General features: G+C 29.0%; 2 protein-coding genes across 4 annotated transcripts; one reads left to right on the forward strand and one right to left on the reverse strand.

Moving 5' to 3' along the window:
- The first annotated feature begins 2,932 nt into the window (after nt 1-2,932).
- LOC127266386 (protein WVD2-like 4) lies at nt 2,933-5,913 on the forward strand. 2 transcript variants are annotated; one of them, XM_051296614.1, is made up of 8 exons: nt 2,933-3,102; nt 3,535-4,170; nt 4,247-4,305; nt 4,421-4,510; nt 4,583-4,667; nt 4,737-4,808; nt 4,906-5,013; nt 5,275-5,913. In XM_051296614.1, exons 2-8 carry the CDS (start codon nt 3,562-3,564, stop codon nt 5,605-5,607), a joined length of 1,356 nt encoding a protein of 451 aa, XP_051152571.1. In that variant the 5' UTR covers nt 2,933-3,102; nt 3,535-3,561; the 3' UTR covers nt 5,608-5,913. The 2 variants fall into 2 exon arrangements, with proteins under 2 accessions (XP_051152571.1, XP_051152572.1); XM_051296615.1 differs by having other exon boundaries at nt 4,250-4,305.
- A 3,419-nt stretch (nt 5,914-9,332) lies between these two features.
- LOC127266331 (fasciclin-like arabinogalactan protein 15) lies at nt 9,333-12,918 on the reverse strand. Of its 2 annotated transcripts, none has more exons than XM_051296543.1 (3): nt 11,132-12,918; nt 9,640-9,776; nt 9,333-9,536 (listed from the first exon to the last, which is right to left on the reverse strand). In XM_051296543.1, exons 1-2 carry the CDS (start codon nt 12,417-12,419, stop codon nt 9,712-9,714), a joined length of 1,353 nt encoding a protein of 450 aa, XP_051152500.1. In that variant the 5' UTR covers nt 12,420-12,918; the 3' UTR covers nt 9,333-9,536; nt 9,640-9,711. The 2 variants fall into 2 exon arrangements, with proteins under 2 accessions (XP_051152500.1, XP_051152501.1); XM_051296544.1 differs by having other exon boundaries at nt 9,636-9,776.
- Between the last annotated feature and the right edge of the window lie 8,403 nt (nt 12,919-21,321).

The following is a 21,321-nucleotide window of genomic DNA, read 5'->3' on the forward strand; positions in this document are numbered from 1 at the left end:
TGCTTTTGAATTTAAAAAATGTGTGACACTCTTATATATTTTTCAGAGTGTTACATCAAACCCCCGTGAATTTCTGTTCAGGAATAAGATGGTTGTTTGTTTTTTTTACACGAAATTTTTTTAATATTAGTATTATATTATATGTAGTATAAATCAATAGAAAAAACTAAAATATCATTAGTATTATATAATATAAATATAAAATTATTTTTATAATATATTCTAAGTTGTAATACATCTATAATAATAGGTGAGTAATACAATTACCAAATAAAAAAATAACAATCTTATTTTGAAATTGATAAAAATAGAACATGACAATTTTTTTTTTATAAAACTGATGGAGTATTATTTTATTTTACAAAATATAGTATAAAAATATTATTTAATCCAAAACACAAATAATTTACTAATTTATTTTAATGTTAGTTGTTTTGAGCAAGAAATATAAATGGTGGGAATGAAAACTCAACTCATATCCAATTTCTTGGCTGTTAATCTTGTAATTAAATGATTATATATGTATATATATGTTAAGTATGGATAATTATATATATTTTTATGTTAAGTATGGATAATGTATAGATAATATAAAAATTAATATTTTATATTGAATTATTAATTTTTTGTAAGTTAATAAAGTACTTATATACTATTATATTAATGTGTGTATATATTGTATTTTTATAATTTTAATAGAGAATCGTATTATCTCAAAATACAACATGAATAATTTATTTGATATATATTTTTATAAATTTTCACTATATGTTTTTTATAATTTATTTTAATATTTTTAGAATATTAAAGTCAAAATACAAATCCCACAAATAAATGCTTTAAATTTGTTAGATTTTTGCTATTGATTATTCAAAATTATAAAATAATTCTGAAAAATTATGAGTTGCATTTGATTATAAGTTTTTTTTTAGGTTTTATACTATTCCCCAAAAAACAAGAAGTTCTAAAAAATATAAAATCAAAAATTTATTTTTTATACTATCCCCAAAAAACAAGAAGTTCTAAAAAATATAAAATCAAAAATTTATTTTTTATATTATATTATATTATATTATAATTTAATTTATATTCAAAATATTATATCGAACTATTATTTCAATTCAATTTTTTTACAATTTAAATTCAAAATCCAAAACCAAACGCATTCAAGATATCAATTTGTATAAAGTATTTTTCATCATTTTAAAAATATCTTATTAAAAAAAAATACCCTTTTCCATAAAATCTTATCTTGTTTCTCATTTGTACTATGTATAAATATAATATTAATATTAAAATAATTAAATACAAATAGTAAATAATTGTATTAATATGAGACTGAAAGAATATATTTTTATTAAAAATTTTAGTAAATAATATTTTTATGAAAAACCATATAGTAAAAATTCCATCAAATTTAATTTACATATATATATATATTAAACTACATCAATTTATTTTCAAAGATCGGATGCAATTAAAAAAACGGATTCCCAAATTACTAAAAAAAAATAGTTAAGGGACATATAAAATTTATTTCGAGTTTCAATTTATGCTATATATATATATATTTAATTTGTGGAGTATAGAGAGTCAATAGGTGGTCCAAATATAGTGCAATATTAAGGGTGTGTTTGTGCAGGGGTTTGGATTTTGAGTTGAGATTTGAATAGTAAAATTTTTGAATTTGAATAGTCGTATGATGTGATATAAATAGGTGTTGATGTGATATTTTTAATGTAAAATTGATTTTTAGTATAATATAAAAAATGAAAAATAAGTGTTTGATTTGATATTTTTGGAGGAAAAAAAAATGGGGTAAAATAGTAGATATAAAATCCAATAATAATAATAATAATAATAATACATTAAAGATTTCCAAATATAATGGGTGTGTTTGTTTGAAGGATTTTGGAGGATTTCCACTATTTATCCAATTTTTTTCCCCCAAAAACATCAAATCAAACACCTATTTTTCATTTTTTATATTATACTAAAAATCAATTTTACATTCAAAACATCACATCAAACCCTATTTATATCACATCATACAACTATTCAAATTCAAAATTTTTACTATTCAAATCCCAATCCAAAATCCAAACCCCCAAACAATAATGCTCGGTTTATACATACAATTTTAAATTCTTTAATATTATTTATTTTTAAAATATTATATTATATTAATATTTATTTATTTATTATTTTTTTTTAAAAAAATAATTCTTTCTAATCGGATCCTAAGCATCATTGGACCCTTTTGGTTCACAATCAAGAATGAATTTATACACACAATGGAGGATTTAGATGATAAGATTGGACCCATTTACATTCATTATTGTAAGAATAATATAATAATTCCCTTTTTCTTTTTGTCACTATTCTATTCGTACATATTTAATTCTGAAATGAAATAAAATGCCCAAAAATTCTTTTTATTTATTTATTTATTATTATTTTTTAAGACATGAAAATGTTATTACTGTGCCTAGGATTCTTCTGTGCATCAGCTGGGTTTGTAATAAACACAGCATTCCATGTGCCTATTTTCTCTGCTTAATATTGGACGGTTCAGATTGCATCAGATCAACGGTGAGGATTGAGGATTGAATTTTGCCAGCCTTGAATACAACGGATCACCCACAAAATCCTTCCCACCCCCAATTATGTTGATCTGATCATCTGGGTCATTGTCCAACGTGGATTAAATGGAATGGACGGCTGAGATTTGTTCTCCCTCGTGGCATATCAGCCGTTGGATCGCATCCGCCAGCCGACAGCTCAACATCAACGGTTGGTGATCGACAGGACTCAATCACGTTGCTTCTTGCTTTGCCACGTCACACCGCTCATTCATTGCGCCGTTATTTGACGCTTCTGCCCCTTATTTAATCTGGTGTTGAGAGACCGAGAAATGCATTTCGTGCAGGGGTACTTCTGTCATTTAATGTTTCGTGTAGAGGATCAAATTTGTCGAGCTACGCTCACGCTTGTCGCGCTTTCACTCTCTCTCTGTATAGAAAAAAATTTGCAGTCGTTTGCTTGGCTCTTGGAGATAATTTGTTTGCTGTTTTTGCTGAGCTCGGGAATCGATTCGAAGAGGTAATGTTCCTGTTTTGGATGGTGTTCCTGCATTCATTCGTGGTTGTGCTTTAACGGATTAATGGTCTGTTTTTTTGGTTATGTTTTTTTGGTTGTTGTGTCGATCGTGATGATGCTGTTGTGTTGTGTTTTCGGAGTATCTGTTTGTTTCTTCTGATTTTTGTGCGATTTGTTTGCTTATTTTTCGTGTTTGGAAGTTGTGCATTTTGTTGATTGGTCTCTTCGTCTTGCTCGATTGATTTCTAAGAAAGTGTGGTGCTGGAACTGTGGTAACTGCAGAGAGTGTTGAAAATTTTGAAATTCGTCTGTGTTGAGAATTGGAGTTAGAATTTTGTTGTTATGTATGTTGGAGCTTAAGATCTGTAGTTTCAGTGACGAATGGTGCGATTTGTTTTTGCTTACTGTAAATTTTGGATAACGTTATTTGCTTAGGGGGTGATTATTTCTCAAATCTCAACAATGGAGTCTGAAAATGGAGTTGATGAAAAAATTGGTGATTTTGAGAGATCACCAAACGAGGAGGAAGGGTCAACTCTGGAAGTGAACAAGGAAAATATCAGTAATACTCACGAGCCATTTTCTGGTGGAGATGAAATGTGTAGTAAAGATGAGGTAACAGACAAAGAGGGCCCTAACTCGTCTGCATCTGAATCGATCATGTCGACGTCTGTGTCGGAGAGTAAAACATCACATCCTGGCAAAGATGCCAACAACAATGTCTCAAAGAACACCAAATTGGCCAAGAGCAGCTCCAATTCAAAAGCATCAGCTGTGTTCGGACGGAGCACGAAGTCGAGCTTGTCGCAGAGCCTTTCCTTCCCATCAAAAGGTCGCCATTCAGATGTCATGAGAAGAAGCATTGAGGTGTATCCAAATAATTCGAAAATCAGGCCATCTCAGAAGAATAATTCTTCGAAAGCTGAGTTGCAGGCATCGAATGGGAGTGTCAGTTCTCAGAGAAACCATGGCAGGGGGCCGTCTATCAGTCCTAAAGGTGTGAAGGTTTCGGAAAAGGCAGCCAATCGGCGCACGAGTTTAACATCTTCACCAAATGCACATCAATCTATGGTGAATCTTTGTCTACATTGCATTTGTTCTTCGAAATCAATTCCTGCCCTTATAAGCTCTCTTGGTGTTTCAATAGCAGCCAGATAAAGGTGTAGCTGCTAATGGAACTGAGACCAACACTGCTGCTTCTGATGTGTGAGTAGCATTCAAAACTGTCCGTTTTGTCGTTCTTATGAACTGATGTTTTCGTGATTTCATTCAATAGTATTATATCTATAATCTCCCGGTTAAAGCGATTGCTGCTACTTAGTTGTAAAAATAGGATGGTCGATAAAGATCCTGAATCTGGAAAGACAGCATCCCCTGTGAAGGAAGAGGATGTTCGTTCCACTACATCATCGTACGTGCTGTCTAGACTCGGTTTTAACAATTTCTAGAGTCATATTTGGTGATTTTGTGTTTTTTTGAACAGAAATCTAACTCCTCGAACGCAGCAGAGGATTCATGTTTCGGCATTCTCCTTCAGGTTGGATGAACGTGCTGAGAAGCGAAGAGAGGTAGACTTGTGATCGTTTTTATTTTCGTTATTACACAAATGATGAATCAATGCACATTATTATCATCAGTTCTTTTCGAAGAGAGAAGAGATAGTACAAGCCAAGGAAGCAGAAAAAAATGATCTTCAAGTGAAATCAAAGGTGAAAAACGATCTTCATAATCCATTCTCCCAAGAAATCAATATTCGAATCGACTTCTAGTTTTCACTTCTTGATCTTTACTACATTGATCGATTAGGAAAACCAAGAGGCGGAAATAAAGCAGCTGAGGAAGAGCTTGGCGTTCAAAGCTACTCCCATGCCGAGTTTCTACAAAGAACCTCCCCCGAAAGTTGAATTGAAGAAGGTAGTATTCATAAATCTCAATTTAATTACCCAATGTTGTGCATCTGATTAGTGAATTTTACATACGGGAGTCGCGATTTAGCTAAAATTAAATTTCCCGGGAATCTAATCTACTACCTAGGCTAATTAGCATTCCCTGTTCTATTACTTTTGTGATTCTCGTTGAAGGATTTTCCACGTTAAATTTGTTTATCATTTCTTGATATTATTAGCATAAATTTGTAGCACGCTTCTTAATTAATCAAATCTAATATTCGTATAGATACCAACAACACGTCCAAAATCTCCAAAACTTGGAAGGAACAAAGGATCATCCCCGAATGGTAACAACTTCCTGGAAAACGGAGATGATCAGAAATTGCTCGAGGCTGTCCAGGCTAACGGCGACAAGGGAAATGCAACTCTAACAAAATCTGTCCGAAGATCATTGCCAAAGATGAATGCTCGAAAAGTAAACAATGCAGAAAGGCCCCCCCACGAAGATCAAATTCCAACACGGATCGATGGTTCCCCGGAAACAAACGATCCTATACACGAAAGCCATGGTATGATTTCTTCTTCTCCATTGCCTGCTGAAGCTACTGTTGAAGGTTGAAGAAGATCAAGAATCAATCATCTCTCTTATTGCCATGGAAATTCCAAAAATTATAATATATACATACACATAAATATATATATATATATGTATGTATATGTGCTGTAGTAATTGCATGTTGAAGTTTTGAGATGTCTTTCTTATATTATGAAAATTGTGAAGTATTTAATTATGTATTTGCTTTGTCTGTATGTCTGTGTATACACTCATTGGTCACTGTAAATGAATTTCAAAAATAATTTGTATATGGTGTTTACAATTGTAAGACTCTTCTTTGTCATTTAAGGCTTTTATTTATTTTGAGTATTTCTTGTGTTGTTATTATTATTATTATTTTCAGCAGGCAATCGAAGAATAATAAATAATGAAAATTTAATGGTCCCACTGGCCAATAATTCCACGTGTGCCAGCTCACTTGTATACAAATGTTTAGAGTGAAGAGGAGAGAGTGAGAGGAAGCGTGTAATGCATAATTAATACAAGTATTATTAAAATATACGAAACAACTGCTATCTTAAATTATACTCAGTCTCGTATTTATCTATCCATTTATTTTTTACACAAAATTTTAAAAATAATAGTATTATATTGGGGTGTAGTATAAATAAAAATAGAAATACTAAATTATCCTTATTAGTATCATATGATATAAATGTAATGACATTTGTGTAATATATTGTAAATTGAAAAGGTATTTGTAATGTTAAGTAGATAATACAATTACTAAAATATGAAATGAATACTTTGTTATGCGATGAGACGAAAATGGAAAAAAAAAAATAGATAAATTGTTAAGTAATGGAGATAATCCTAAGGAAGCTAAAAGGGAATTTGTCCTATATTTACTATTTTTTATTTTTGTCCTAATAATTGAGAGTAAAATTGTAAGAGAATTCCGTTTTCTTAAGTTGTGTAAAGATATAAATTTAAAAAATAATACTCCCTTCATTCCGGTGCAAAATTGTCATTTACTTTTCACACGTAGATTTTTTAATATTAGTATTATAATGAGTTGTAATGAAAAAGACAAAAATACTCCTATTAGTATTGTGTAATATAAAAATAATGGCATTTGAATATAGTATAAGTTGAAAGGGTATTTATTGTGTTAAGTAAGTAGTACAATTACTAAATTAGGAAATAGTAACCTTGTTTTGGAACAAACGAAAATAAAAAATGACACAACCCTTCACTGGGACAGAATGAATAATATTTTAATTGTAATTAATAATTAAAAATAATGTAAAAATAATTTTACTTTAATTTTTTATGTCAAAAGTAATAATATAATCATAAAGTAAAAATATATGTAAAAAATTTATAAGTCTATAATTACTAAAAGATAAAATATATATATTAATGTGAATAGACAAAGATAAAAAAATATATATACATTAATGTGGAACACATAAGAGTATCATTTTCTTTATTTACTACAAAAATTCAAAAAAATATATTAAAATGAGTAAGAGGAGTATTTATCTTATGACCAAACAAAATATATTTTATTTTTATTAAAAATAATACCTATTGGTAATGATAGATAAAAATAAAAAAAAAACACCAAACATATCATGACACTTCCACTCTCAATTATTAGGCTAATTAAAAAATAAAAAGTATTGAGATAAAAGGGCGTGACAATTAGTTGATAGTCGTTAGCTGATAGCTGATTTGATTAGTTGTTCGTATTAAAATATTTGTTAAAAAAAACTGTTTGATATTAGCTGTTTATACATAAAATGACAATTGAAGACATTTCTATTTTATTTTTGTTTCTAATATATTCAATTATGTTCTTTTGAGTTTAGAATGTTTAAATTTTTTTGTTATTAGTTATTGAAAATTGTAAAAGTGTTATAAAAATATTTATTTTTATTACAATTAGATTTTAAAAAATAATATATTTTTATTAAAAAATATAAATAGTTTTTTCTATTGAAAATAATGTAAAATATAAAATAATAAATTTTTCGTCTATATATTTATTATGTTAGTTATCGATTAGTTCATTATAATTATAATTTTCAATCAATTTAATTTATTTAATTTATTTTTACTATAAAATTATATAATGTAATTTTAATATAAAAATAAATTATTAATATTTATATTTTCTATTTTATATTGATTTTAATAAATTTATATATTTTACAATTAAAATAATTTTTATATAAAAATTAATTATTTTAAATTTATAAAAGAAACTATATTATAATAAAATATTCTAATATAATTAATAAATAATCAAAATATATTTATTTGTGTAAAATGCATAATAAATTTTTAAGGGCATATAAGGAATAAATTTTTTTTTTTACACAAAAAACTATTTTAAAAAGTTGGGTAAGTTAGTTTTTCATAAATTAGCTTTTTGGGTCCAAAAAGTTAATTTATCAAACACCTAAATTAGTTTTTTAACTGATCAAATAGCTAAAAGTTGTTTAATAAACTAAAAATTATTCAAAAAACTATTTGTCAAACACTCCAAAATAATTAAAGAACTGGTTGAAAAAACTTGTTAGGACAATAAAAAGATGTAGGAGAATGAGACAGGTTCTATAAAAACTTATTTGAAAAAACATATCATTACACTTACACTTTCCTCGTCGTTTTCTTCCACCACCATAATAACAATAATAATAAATATGGTTGAAATAGAAAACTTTGTACACTCGTGGAATTTGATTCTGAAATTTTTAGCAGCTAATTCCAACAGAATTTTCTTTCAATATCATTATTATTATTTGTGTCAGAAAATTACTCAAAAACTAACACTTATTTTCATCCACAGAGAGACCACAAAACCCATAATTTAATGAGATAAAGAAAAATAAGGGAATTGGTCATAAGATGTATGTTTCTTTGGACGTGTTTGAAAATAATTTAGTTTGAAAAATATTTTTTAAAAAAATATAGAATCCATATAGGGTGTGTTTGTTTGAAGGATTTTGAAGAATTTCCACTATTCATCCAATTTTTTCCCCCCAAAAACATCACATCAAACACCTATTTTTTATTTTTTATATTATACTAAAAATCAATTTTACATTCAAAACATCACATCAAACCCTATTTATATCACATCATACAACTATTCAAATTCAAAATTTTTACTATTCAAATCCCAATCCAAAATCCAAACCCTCAAACAAACACACCCTATAGAAACTTCATATTTTGGTAAAAGAAACAAACCAAACTAAAATGTCAAAATAATACTATTTTCGTCCACCTTTAAATATTTTATTTACTTTTTACTCTTTAAATAGTACTCTTTCCGTCCCACGTACTATGTCCACATTGTCGTTTCTGTCAGTCTCACATAACATGTCACTTTCCTTTTTTGGAAAATAATTATACACTTTAATCTCATTTTAAACTTTTTAATTTTATTTTTTTAAATTTTAATTAAACTAATTAGTTATCTTAATCTTAATTTATAATTATTTATATTATAGGATTATTATTTTTACTAATACATTCTAAATTATCTACTAATTACATGAAACCGTAATATAAATCAAATAAAAAAAACAAAAATACTTCTATTAATATCTTATAATATTATTATAATAATATTTATCCAAAAAAAAGTTACACAAACATAATAATATTTTTAATTAATATTTAATACGGTAACACAAAAAATAAATAAAATTTTTAGAACCCTAAAAAATGGCGTAAAAAGTTGATAAAAATATACTTAAAAAAAGGAGCAAAAATGGCCATCAAGATCTCACCAATATATATTTATATGTTTCTCAAAAAAGATACAACTATTACATCTGTGCATAAGCTTAAATTACAAATAAAAAAATTGTGTATGTAGTAGTAATAAGTATAATAGTAATTACAGTATACCACTCTCTCTCTCTCTCTCTCTCTCTCATCCACCACTCTCTCTCTCTCATCATCCTCTAACAAATCTGTCATCCAAATATTAATTTGGCTGTTAGTGTGGAAAAAATATATTGTAATAATATTACTAGGATTTATTTTTAATATTATATGATTAATTAACCTACCTACCCTTTTCTGCAATGATATTGTTTGATTTTCCTGTTCAAATTCTTGTCCATTTGTTTTGTCCGAAGCTTTGATTCATTGACAGGGGAACAGTTTAGAGTTGTGCCCAAACATAGTGCAAGCCATTTCCAGCAACTTCCCTGCACCATCAAATAAAATAATTAAATTACAGCTCAACATATTCCACAAAATAAAAGGGTTGGCAGATAGATACATCAGAATTTGGGAATTTAAAGCTGCCTTTTCATGAGCTGGAAAAATATGAACGTGTTTTACACAATTATTGATTGCATAGCATGATCTATATGTATATTTATCTCAAAACATAACATTTTACATTAATTAAAACATAAAAAAAATCAAGAACATCCTAAATTCTAAACCCTAAACCAAAAGCTCAATGATCCACCCAATAATGTCATCATCAAAGCATATTATGAGATCTTGAAAGAATATATGAGTGGCAGCACAATTAAGTCAATGTACAGCCTGGTTTCAACAATTTGGAGCTTCTCTATATTATCAAATCAACAACTGGCCTAGCCTGGAATTGACTTCTCTCTCTCTCTCTCTCTCTCTCTCTCAAATGAGGTTCACACAACCTATAATTGACTTGATAAAAATTTTGCAACTTTTTACATTACTCATTAATACATCAAGTTCATTTTTTTCATCTCATACCAAATATTCAATAGTATATTACTATTTCCAAAATTTTCCAAATCTATAAAACTTTAATTTAAACAGAGTCAAAAAAACTATCTAACATGTTGCACCGACAGGAAAATCTATTTACCTAATATGAAATGGTATAAAATTGGGCAAGTGCAGGCCCGGTATAATCCATTGTCTTTTTAGCTTAAAACAAATGCTAAAGTTTGGTTGATAAATGAAATGAAAGTGAAGTGTGACTATAACATGCCAACTAATGATCGATCCCTAAATTCCACTCCAAAATTATTATTATTAACACTCATAATAATTAGAAAACAATTGTCGAAAATGATCTCTCACTTGCCAACTCAATCGCCACATTTATTTCCCAATTTACAAACTCACAAATTATTGAACTTAAAGCATCAAGAAAAAGTAAAGCAAGATTAAAAAATCCAGTTAAAAAAAGAACCTAATAATTTATCTAAGAAAAAGTGTGTGGCAGCTGTAAGGCCTAGGCAATTATTCCTTTCCATTCAGTCAACATCACCACCGACTGCTCCGGCGACCAACCGCCGCCGGAATCTACCACTATTCCGACCAAGAATTCATGAACTAAAATCTACCCTAATCAGTTCAAGAATTCAATCAAATTTGGAAGCAACATAATCAATCAAATTCAAGAACTAAAATCTAACCATATTCACATAATCAGTTCAAGAATCCGATCAAATTTGAAAATTAACAGAATCAATCAAATTCAAGAACTAAAATCTACATACTCACATAATCACTTCAAGAATTAGATTTTAAAAGATTGGATTGGAAAAGAACAGCGTACCTCTTCTGGGATTGGAAACGATTTTGGCGACAGGAGCAGGCTTAGGGCTCTTGCTTTCTTCCAGGGGAAATAAAACCCCATCGATTCCCTGAACAGAGATTCTCCCGTCGGTATATATATCAGGATCGAAGAGATATGCCGATCCTTCGCCTTGTCCAAATTTTACAGAGCCGTCGGCTTCCTCCGCCACGACCTTATGCGGCAGCCGGAGTGTGTCGTACTTCACCTTCCCGAATCTCCTCACCGCATTGTACATGCTCTCCTCCGTTTGGTACTCTGGAATCAGATGGTAGTACATGATCTGCTCCGGCGCCCCGGGCTCGCTCAGCTGGTCGGTGGTCAATTTGGCCATGGCTTCGTCGTTCGGAGCTAATACTGTCAGGACGTATCCTTCGGAGACGAGTTTCCCCATCTCCGTGGCGAGGGAGGTGAGATTCACGAGAATATCGGCCAATTCGTTGTATCCGCCGTAATGTAGGAGGGTTTGGATGAAATCCTTGACCTGACTCTCGCCGTCGAAGTGGTGGTGTGGTCCGCCGGGGCCAGGAGCCGGCGCCGGCGCCAGGGAGGGGCCGGGGGCCATGGCGTCGAAGACTGGGAGAACCGGAGGAGCGCCGACGGGAACGGGGGAGGGGATTTTCTTCAAGCGGTGCGTTCTCGGATCGACCTCCGGTGCTCCCTCCGGGAGCACGGCGGAGGTTGTTCTCAAGCTCCGGCGGGCGTTGAAATCCTGCTGAACCGATTTCGGAACAAGTAGCCGCTCGATGCCGTGGATGATTCCGTCGGGACGGATTACGTCGTCGGATTTCACGACCTTCGCAATTCCGACCAATTTCTCGCCATTCTTCTCGTGAATCAGGATCTTCTCGTCGCCGGCGTCGCGGAAGAGGCTGGCGTGCGCATCTCGATTCCGGTGATTACTCCACTGCGCCGACTCAATGCGCGCCGGAATCATGTGGAACAGGAGTAGATTCTGCAAGGATTTTCGATTCCCAGGCTCGAGCAAAAATCGCTTGAACTCAGGATCCAAATCTCTCTCCAGAGCTTCATTCCTCGGAGCAAAAATGGTGATATTGTGCTTCGAAACAGCTTCCTCAAGCGTCTGCAACAACAGCGCCTTCTCCACCAGCTCCGACAGCTCCGTGTAGTGCGAATCCAGAAGCGCAACCAGAACCGAGTTCGAATTGATCTGCGCACCCGCACCGGCAGGAGTTTGGTGCAATGCAGAAACCGTGACCGCCATAGACACCAAAATCGCGAAGGAGACGACGACAATCCGTGACTCCATAGCTGTGCAGCACGCCCAATGAATGACCTCAAAATTTCTCTCTCCAAACACCAAAATCCCCAACAGTAATCGATCCACAATCTCTTTGCTTAGCTTGGGGAAAAAGGTAGGTAGACGAATGTGGTGTTTGGTGGAGTAATCAATAAAGTAGAGATAAAAACAGGTCTTAGGGTTAGAGGTAAGCAAAGGTACTCACATTACACACATATATATACATACACAAGAGATAGAGAGAAATAGAGACAGATACGTGTATGTATGTATATATTACTCCATGGCTAGGGTTTTCACCATTAGAATAATTTCGAAGAAAATGCAGAAATTCGTTTTACCAATTTTTATTCTGGTTGTTAGAAGGTGAGGCAAGTGCTTCCTCTTTGAAAATGCAAATGCTCTCTTTTGATGAACAAGAATTAATCTCGATCGTGGAGGTCAAAACGCATGAATCAATGGCTGTGCTGTGGGTGCAGTAAAGAAGAGAAAAGTTGCAGTGAAGAAGAAAAGAATGGAGAAGAAAGATTGCGTGAAATAAAGGCCAAGGACGAAGAAAGTTTGGGAACAGAGATGAATTTCTTGGAAGGATCCTGGTGTTCGAGTCCGGATAAATCTGTCCCTTAGGTTTTTTTGGTTTTAGCTGCGGATTTCATCTGGTGTTCCAGTCCATGGACCTTTGTATTACTGCCTCCTTGTAGTGTGCATTGTCAGAAGGGATTAAAAGGGAGGGGTAAAATGGGGAATTAAATAGACAGGCTGGATTAAGGAAGCGTCGTGATGTTTGTGAAATTCCATTATTGCCCTTCGGTGGAATATGTAAAACGCGGTTTTAATTGATTTCGGGTGTGTTTGTTTGGAGGTTTGGATTTTGAGTTGGAATTTGAATAGTAAAAATTTTGAATTTGAATAGTTGTATGATGTGATGTAAATAAGTGTTGATGTGATGTTTTGAATGTAAAATTTATTTTTAGTATAATATAAAAAATGAAAAATAGGTGTTTGATTTGATGTTTTTGGGAGGAAAAAATAGGATGTATAGTAAGATTTTGTAAAAGTCTTACAACCGAACACACCCTTCAATTATGTATATTTTTATTCTTTTTTTATTCATTTAAAATGTTAATCTTTTATTTAATTATTTGAAATACATAATTATTACATCAATTTTTGCTATTTTATGTACATATATTAGAAATAAAAAATACCTTACCTCACTTACTATAACTTAAAAATAACAACATTGTGTCATTATGTATTGTCGTTTGTCTATTTGTTACAAGTAAATAAATAAATGAATATATAAATAGATTAGCTTTTGAGCCAAGGAAGGAGAGCTACCACCGTCTCACCAATATATATATATATATATATATTTTCTTTTTAATTATTTACTCCACCCGTTTTAAAAAGAATAGTTTGGATTGTGTTTGATATTTAAATTTTAAAAATATTAATATTATATTGATAGTGAGTAAAACGTACACAAAAAGTAATATAATCTTATAAGCGGACAGAAGAATATATTATACATATTTATTATTTTTATATTATCTTCTTGTCTTTTATGTAAAAATATATATTCAAATTATTTCACAGAAGAAACAAATTTGTCATGATCATACCAAATTATGTCAATTTTCTATTTTTTAATTATATTATTTTCTATATAAAAAGTAAAAGTTAATAATAAATAAATAAAGTTAAATTAATTAAAATTAATCTATCTGGATGTATTTGTATATTTATTTATTTTAATTTGAATTGTTTTTAGATTAATATTTGATGAATAAATATATATGTATATATATATATTATTGATTACGGTGGCATTAGATTAGTATTGTGGTCTCAATCAATTTTCCCTTTTTTTATTCCCACCTCAAATTATTATTGTTAGTCTTACTTTGAAATATCAAGTTATATTTATATATATACAATTTTTTTAAAATTAAATTAATTTAATGTATATATATAACATTAAATATCTAGTTCAGATATTCACATCAAATATTTAAGTTTTTACTATTATTAAAAAAAATAAATTTCAAAACTTTAAAAAATGAATAAATAAAAATCCAGTGGATATAAATAATTAATATAATTTATTTTTAAAAATTATATTAAGTTAACAATATACACATTTATAAAATTTGTTTACATTGTCAATATATGATCCAATCTTTTTCACAAGTGCTTGTTCAAAGTTTGTGAGATCATAATTTTTATTTTTATTTTTTGTTTATGAAGTGGGAATCTGCAGTCGCTATCCGAAAGTACAAACTTCCGGTCGAACCTAATACCCTATTAATTAGGCCCGACAAAAAAATCACACTAGACAAACCATGTGTGACAGATGATCTGAGCCGTTTGAGGTTTGAAACCACCGGACAATCCCTTGGTAATTGATTTAGCAGTCACTTGTTGGTTGTTGGTTGTTCTCCCTCAATTGACAATATATTAATATTTATAAATATCAATGCCAAATAAAATAATAATAAAAATAATTATAAAACCAAAATTATCATTATTTATAGCATATATACATATGGTCGTGCATGAATCCACACTATATTAATTTTCTTACTTGATTATATTGAATTTAAAAAATTGCATAAATCCCAACAAATTATTTTATTTTGTATGAGTGTAGTTAGTTTGGTATACATAGCCGATTTCATTCAATTACTTAATATATATATATATATATATTTTATTAAAATATTTGCGTAAGAGCGTGTTTGGGAAATAATTTTTTAAAGAATTTTTAGTTTATTGAATAGCTTTTAGCTGTTTAATCAGTCAAAAAATTAATTTAGATGTTTGGTAAATTAGTTTTTTGAAAGAGTTTTTTGGACAAAAAAAAAAACTAATTTCTGAAAAACTCATCTACCCACCGTTTTAAAAGAGCTTTTTCATTTTAATTTTAGTTATTCCGTATTTGCCCTTAAAAGTTAATTATTTATTTTATCCATATAAATATATTTTTATAGCAGTATTTATTAATTATTTTTAATATAATTAATTTATTAAATTATATTTTTATTTTTGCAAATTTAAAATAATTACTATTATTAATTATTACATATAAATTATTTTATTTGTAAAATATATAAAAAAAATTAAACTAAATCAAATACAAAAATATAAAGGTTACTAATTTATTTATATATATTAAAACAATAATTAACATAATAAAAAAATATATACGAAAGATTTATTATTTTATATTTTACATCATTTCAATAAAAAATTATTATTTTTTAGTAGAAATAATTTTTTCAGATCTAAATAATAAAAATAAATATATTATAATATTTTTATAATTTTCAATAATTAATAACAAAAATTCTCATAAATTTCAAAATGAACATAATTAAATATTTTAAAAAATAGCATATCAATGTCTTTAATTGTCATGTTATGTATAAACAGCTAATGTCAAAATAGTTGTTTTACCGAACACTCTATTACAAACTGCTCATTAAATCAGCCAGTCAAACCAACTAATTCATTCCGCTAATAGCTAAAAGTTATCAGCATTGACAAACTATACCCTTAATCTTTACTTTTAATATTACATTCATTTACAATTTGTTACTGTTACAATTATTACATTATGTACACATTTAATTTATTAATTTTTTTCTCACTTCATTAATTAACACCCACCTTTGCCAAATTAAAATTTCAATTTCATGACAATCAATTTTATTTCTACCAATATAATATTCATTTGGCCCAAGAATTATACTATTATTTTTAATTTAGGATCAATATTTTTTTTTTCAACTTTTTTTTTTATTTATTTACTCATGATATTCCTCTTTTATAGCTTAAATAAAATTTATAAAAATAAATTATTCTAACAAAAAAAAGTAGGGGCAAAATAATAATAATAAATCTGTCTGTTCTTTTTGTGTTTTCTTTAAACATTTTTTCAAAAAAATTAATACTTTATACACATTTATTATTTTTATATTATCTACACAATTATTATCTCGCGTGAAAAATACTATACTTCAAACAATTTCACAAAAACAAACACAAAACAATGCCAAAATTATTAGGATTAAAATAATATTAGAATTGTTTTTTGTTAACATGATACAATATATAAGTCACATAATAAATATTTAATATATAACATATATTTTAAAAATATATTATCTAATATGATGTAGAACAATATATTGTGATTTCATACAATATAATTCACACATCATATATTCAAGTTAAATACTCCCTCCGTCCCATTGAAAGATTATCATTTTCCATTTTTGTTCGTTCCAAAACAAAGTTACTATTTCCTAATTTAGTAATTGTACTACCTACTTAACATAATAAATACCCTTCCAACTTACAATATATTACACAAATACCATTACTGCTATATTACACCATATTAATAGGGGTATTTTTATCTTTTTTTACTACAATCTAATATTATACTAATATTTAAAAATCTACGTGCAAAAAACAAATGCTATCCTTGACGGAGGGAGTATTCAATTTAGATAAATCAACACGGTGATGATTTGCCCTCGGCCGTTACATCTATCATAAACTATATCCAACTCTTATAGCTACTGATTTTATGGACGAAGATCTTATTTATTTATTTATGTGTGTATTTTAAAGTGTAAAAGGATTGTTTTCTTAATTGGATGGTATTTGCCTATTTGGGAAACATTTTATCACTAATCATTAAATAATTAAAGGAGTGTTTGTTTAGCCTCGGAAATATAATTTGGATTTTAAACTAATTTCGAGACAAATATTAAAAAAAAAAAAAAAAACTTGAAATTAGTTTCGGAAAGATGCCCGAAGAAAAATTTTCATTATCATTATATTTGATTCGGAATTCTCCGAGATTATTTTAAGGAGTCGCAGAGATCTTCCTAAGCAAAATAAATAAAACTCAGAATTTTTGAGGCCATATCCGAATCGTTTCCTAGACAAGACACGTGGATCTTAAACTCAAATTGTATAGAAATTTTCAAGACTATTTTAAATTTTTTTTTTGTTTTTCGAATTTGCAAAGACACTTTTCAAAATATTTATATAAAAAAATAAATTCAGAATCGGGTTGCTAGATACATTTTTTTGGCGACTATGGCTTGAAAAAATAAGTCTTTGCCTAGCCGTGGACCATTCTCCGACTAGCCCTTCCAAAACAGTTCATGGAACCTCCTCTGAATCAATTCCGATACAATTAAAAAACATATATAATAATATATATAAAATTAATTAGTTTCTTTTGTTTCGGAAATTCCAAAACTATTTAATTTTGTTACGCATTTTCCAAAGTTATATTATTATGGGTGTGTTTGTTTGGGGGATTGGATTTTATTCCCGCTATTCATCCCATTTTTTTTTTCAAAAAATATCAAATCGAACACCTATTTTTTATTTTTTTATATTATACTAAAAATCAATTTTACATTCAAAACATCACATCAACACCTATTTATATCACATCATACAACTTTTCAAATTTAAAATTTTTACTATTCAAATCTCAACTCAAAATCCAAACCCCCAAACAAACACACCCTTATTATTCGGAATTTTAATAAATATATATTTTATTATATTGAATAGATTCGGAATTTACGAACCTATTCTAAATAATCTCGGAAAATTCCAAACTTTTACAGCCTCGGGAAAATTCCGAACTTTTTCAGTCTTAAAAATTCCGAATATTTATTAGTCTCCGAACTTTTAATTGTCGCGAATTAAAATTTGCGATAAATTTCTTCAATTACCCACTTTTTTTCTAGTAATGATTTACTAATTATACTCCCCTAAATTCTTTTGTCTATGATAAAACGGACATGATAGTCAGGGCGGAGGCAGTATTATTTAAAACATACTATTATTCTATTTTTGGAGTAGATTTTGTGGCTATTTCTGAAGGCAATTGCCATTTTTCTAATATCGTGTTGCTAATATATAAAAATAATATTTTATATTAAATTATTAACTTTTTACAAATTGATAGAGTATATATATGTTAATGTTATATATTGTGTTAATATGTCTATACAATATATATTTTAATAATATTTATAAAAAATTATGCTGTTGAAAAATACAACAAACTCGTTAGTTTATCATCATTAGTGTTCTCTTGACAATCAGAAATTAAAAAAAAAAAAGCTTTGGAGTTTGTCCCCTTTTAGTGATTTTAGGTGGAATTATCCATTAAAAAAAAATAAAAATAAATAACAATTCAACACAAATTATTACTCCCTTCGTCCCACACGTTGTTGTTTCTATCCGTTCCCACATACCGTAATTATCTCATTTTCGACACGGTACGTGGGACGGAGGTAGTATTTTTTTATAGTATTAAGACAATTTTTCGATCACGTATTTGTTTTTGGATATTCTTCGAAATGTATAGTGTGTAATTTTTTTTACAACTTTCAACGTGGGATTTGGATTTGTACTCCAATACTTTTTTTTTCATTTAATTTGTTTGTGGAAAAAAAATCAAATATTTTCATCGCCGTCTTCACTAATTAGGACCATAATGAAGTCTTATAATAGCACAAATCTCCTGTATTATTTACAGAAAATTGAATGAAGAAAGGCAATGGCTTAATCGAGAAAAGTTCAATAAAAATATTTACAGTGTTTGATTAAATTTACAGACAGAATATATACACACATATATATATACATACATATCATCATAAATATGTAAAAAATCATAAAAATGACAGTAATGGATGATCAAGGATGAGAGAGAGATAGAGAGAGAAAGAAGAGTGAGAGAGGATTAGTAATAGGCTCTGAGATGCCTACACTGCAAAATCCCTTTGTACATTGCCTGCCAATTCTGTGGCAAACCTTCCAAGCTTTCATCAATGGCGGTAGCAATCGTCTTCCTGCAATTGTTCGTCGCCCTGTTGGTGGAGCACGTGCTTCTCTCTCTCTGTTCGATGACGTCATCGGCGAATCGGACCTTCTTCTTCGTCGCCGTCGCCGTCTCCGTCGCCGCACCGCCGCCTGAGAAAAATAAAAATGAAAAACCCTAATTCAAAATTGGATGAAGAAATGAATAATTAAATAACGAAATAAATTTTTACAATTATTAATATTATTATTCTTGAATTCGAATTCCATCTTCTTCATGAAATTGGAGAGGAGGCGTTTGTGGGCCTGCACTGCGAGGAAGACGACGCTGCCGGAGACTGCAAAAACAGCCATGAAACCTGTTCCCATGGACGACGAAGAACTATCCATTTTTAATTAATTAATTAATTAATTAATTAAACAATATCTTGAATTAATCCAATCTGTCTGATCTGATCTGATCTGATCTGTTAATATCTGTATGTAAAAATGATGTGATCATCAATTAGGGTTAGGGTTAGGTTTTTTTTTTTTTCCTGAATTTGAATCTTCTAACGAAGAGGACGACAAGGCGTCGTTTCATTTGACAAAGACAGCTTTCAGAAATGAAATACCCAAAAAATTATATTTAGAAAAAAATAAAATTTAAGAAATGAAATGGGAGTTTGAAAAGGTTAAAAAACATTGAATCGATGATAAGTGGCTGTAAACGTCAAAAGCCATGAATGTTATTGCAATATGGCAATTGACTTATTTCGACCAAGTAATAACACCACAAAATGGATATTTATTTATTTATTTATTATTTTGTTGAATGAATCATATATATTCTCTTATGAAAAGTTGATCCTCAGAAATTTAAGGGGTGAAGAGTGTATATATATATGGTGATCATTCGTTTTATGGCCATTGCCACTAATTAATCATAAAAAATTATATATATATATATCAAAGGTGAGGAAACTCTTGGGAAGAGAGGCCAAGAAAAAAAGTGTCATGAGATTTCGAACGATTCATATAGGTGTGTTTCTTTCGGTTGAGTTTAAGAAATTTTGATTTAAATTTGATATTAAAATAATATTTGATATGATATTTTATGAGATCAGAAATCGCAGAATTCAAATAGTAAAATTTGAAAAAAAAAATGAAGTAAAGAAACATGCCCTATGTTATGCTTTATATATACATATAATTTTTATATTAGATGTTGCCCTATGAAAAATGGACAATAAAAGTCAATATAATTGAAATGATTGTATGGTATTTTGTATATAATTGTATGTTTTTTTTGTATATATTCTATTTCAAAATTTATATATAAATTTTGGCAAGTATCAAACAAACAAAATGGACAATAAAAATCAATATAGTATAATAAATGAAGTACAAAATATTTTAAATAAGTAATCAAATTTCAAGACTATTTAATTTTCGTCTGTACATATGACCTCGGAAATTTTGAGAAAGTCGCCGATTAGTTTTGAAACTTTCGAGACTACGAATATGTGCTTCAGAAAATAAAAAATTGTTTAAAATAATTTTGGATAGTTTGAAGCTAGATAAATCGCAATGAATTTTATTTTCTATATAAGTGTAGTTTCGAAGCAAATTCCGAACTAAATAAAAAAAACTTGGGATCAATTTATACAATTAAATATTAAATAACTTATCTTCTTGCGATTGAAATTCAAATCGAATGATTTCCACGGACTTCCAAGTCTTCCAAATACGTTTTACATATATATATATATATAAATATATATACTTTTACGAATGCATTGAAAGAGATTTAAAATAAATATTAGTATATATATATATAGGCAACACAAAAATAAAGATTAAATAACTCACCTTATTGTATTCGAAATCCTGAGTCTTAACATATGTTTTTCATACACGCTCCCGCGAATAAAAAACAAAAGATTTAAAATAAATATTAATAAATATTAGAAAACATTAAAATAAATATTAAATAACTTACCTTCTTGTATTTGAAATCCAAATCAAACGATTTCTATTAATGTTGAATTTAAATGTCGACTCGATC

The sequence above is a fragment of the Andrographis paniculata genome, unplaced genomic scaffold, assembly GCF_009805555.1.
Source record: "Andrographis paniculata isolate CXL003 unplaced genomic scaffold, ASM980555v1 Contig75END, whole genome shotgun sequence".
Lineage (NCBI taxonomy): Eukaryota > Viridiplantae > Streptophyta > Magnoliopsida > Lamiales > Acanthaceae > Andrographis > Andrographis paniculata.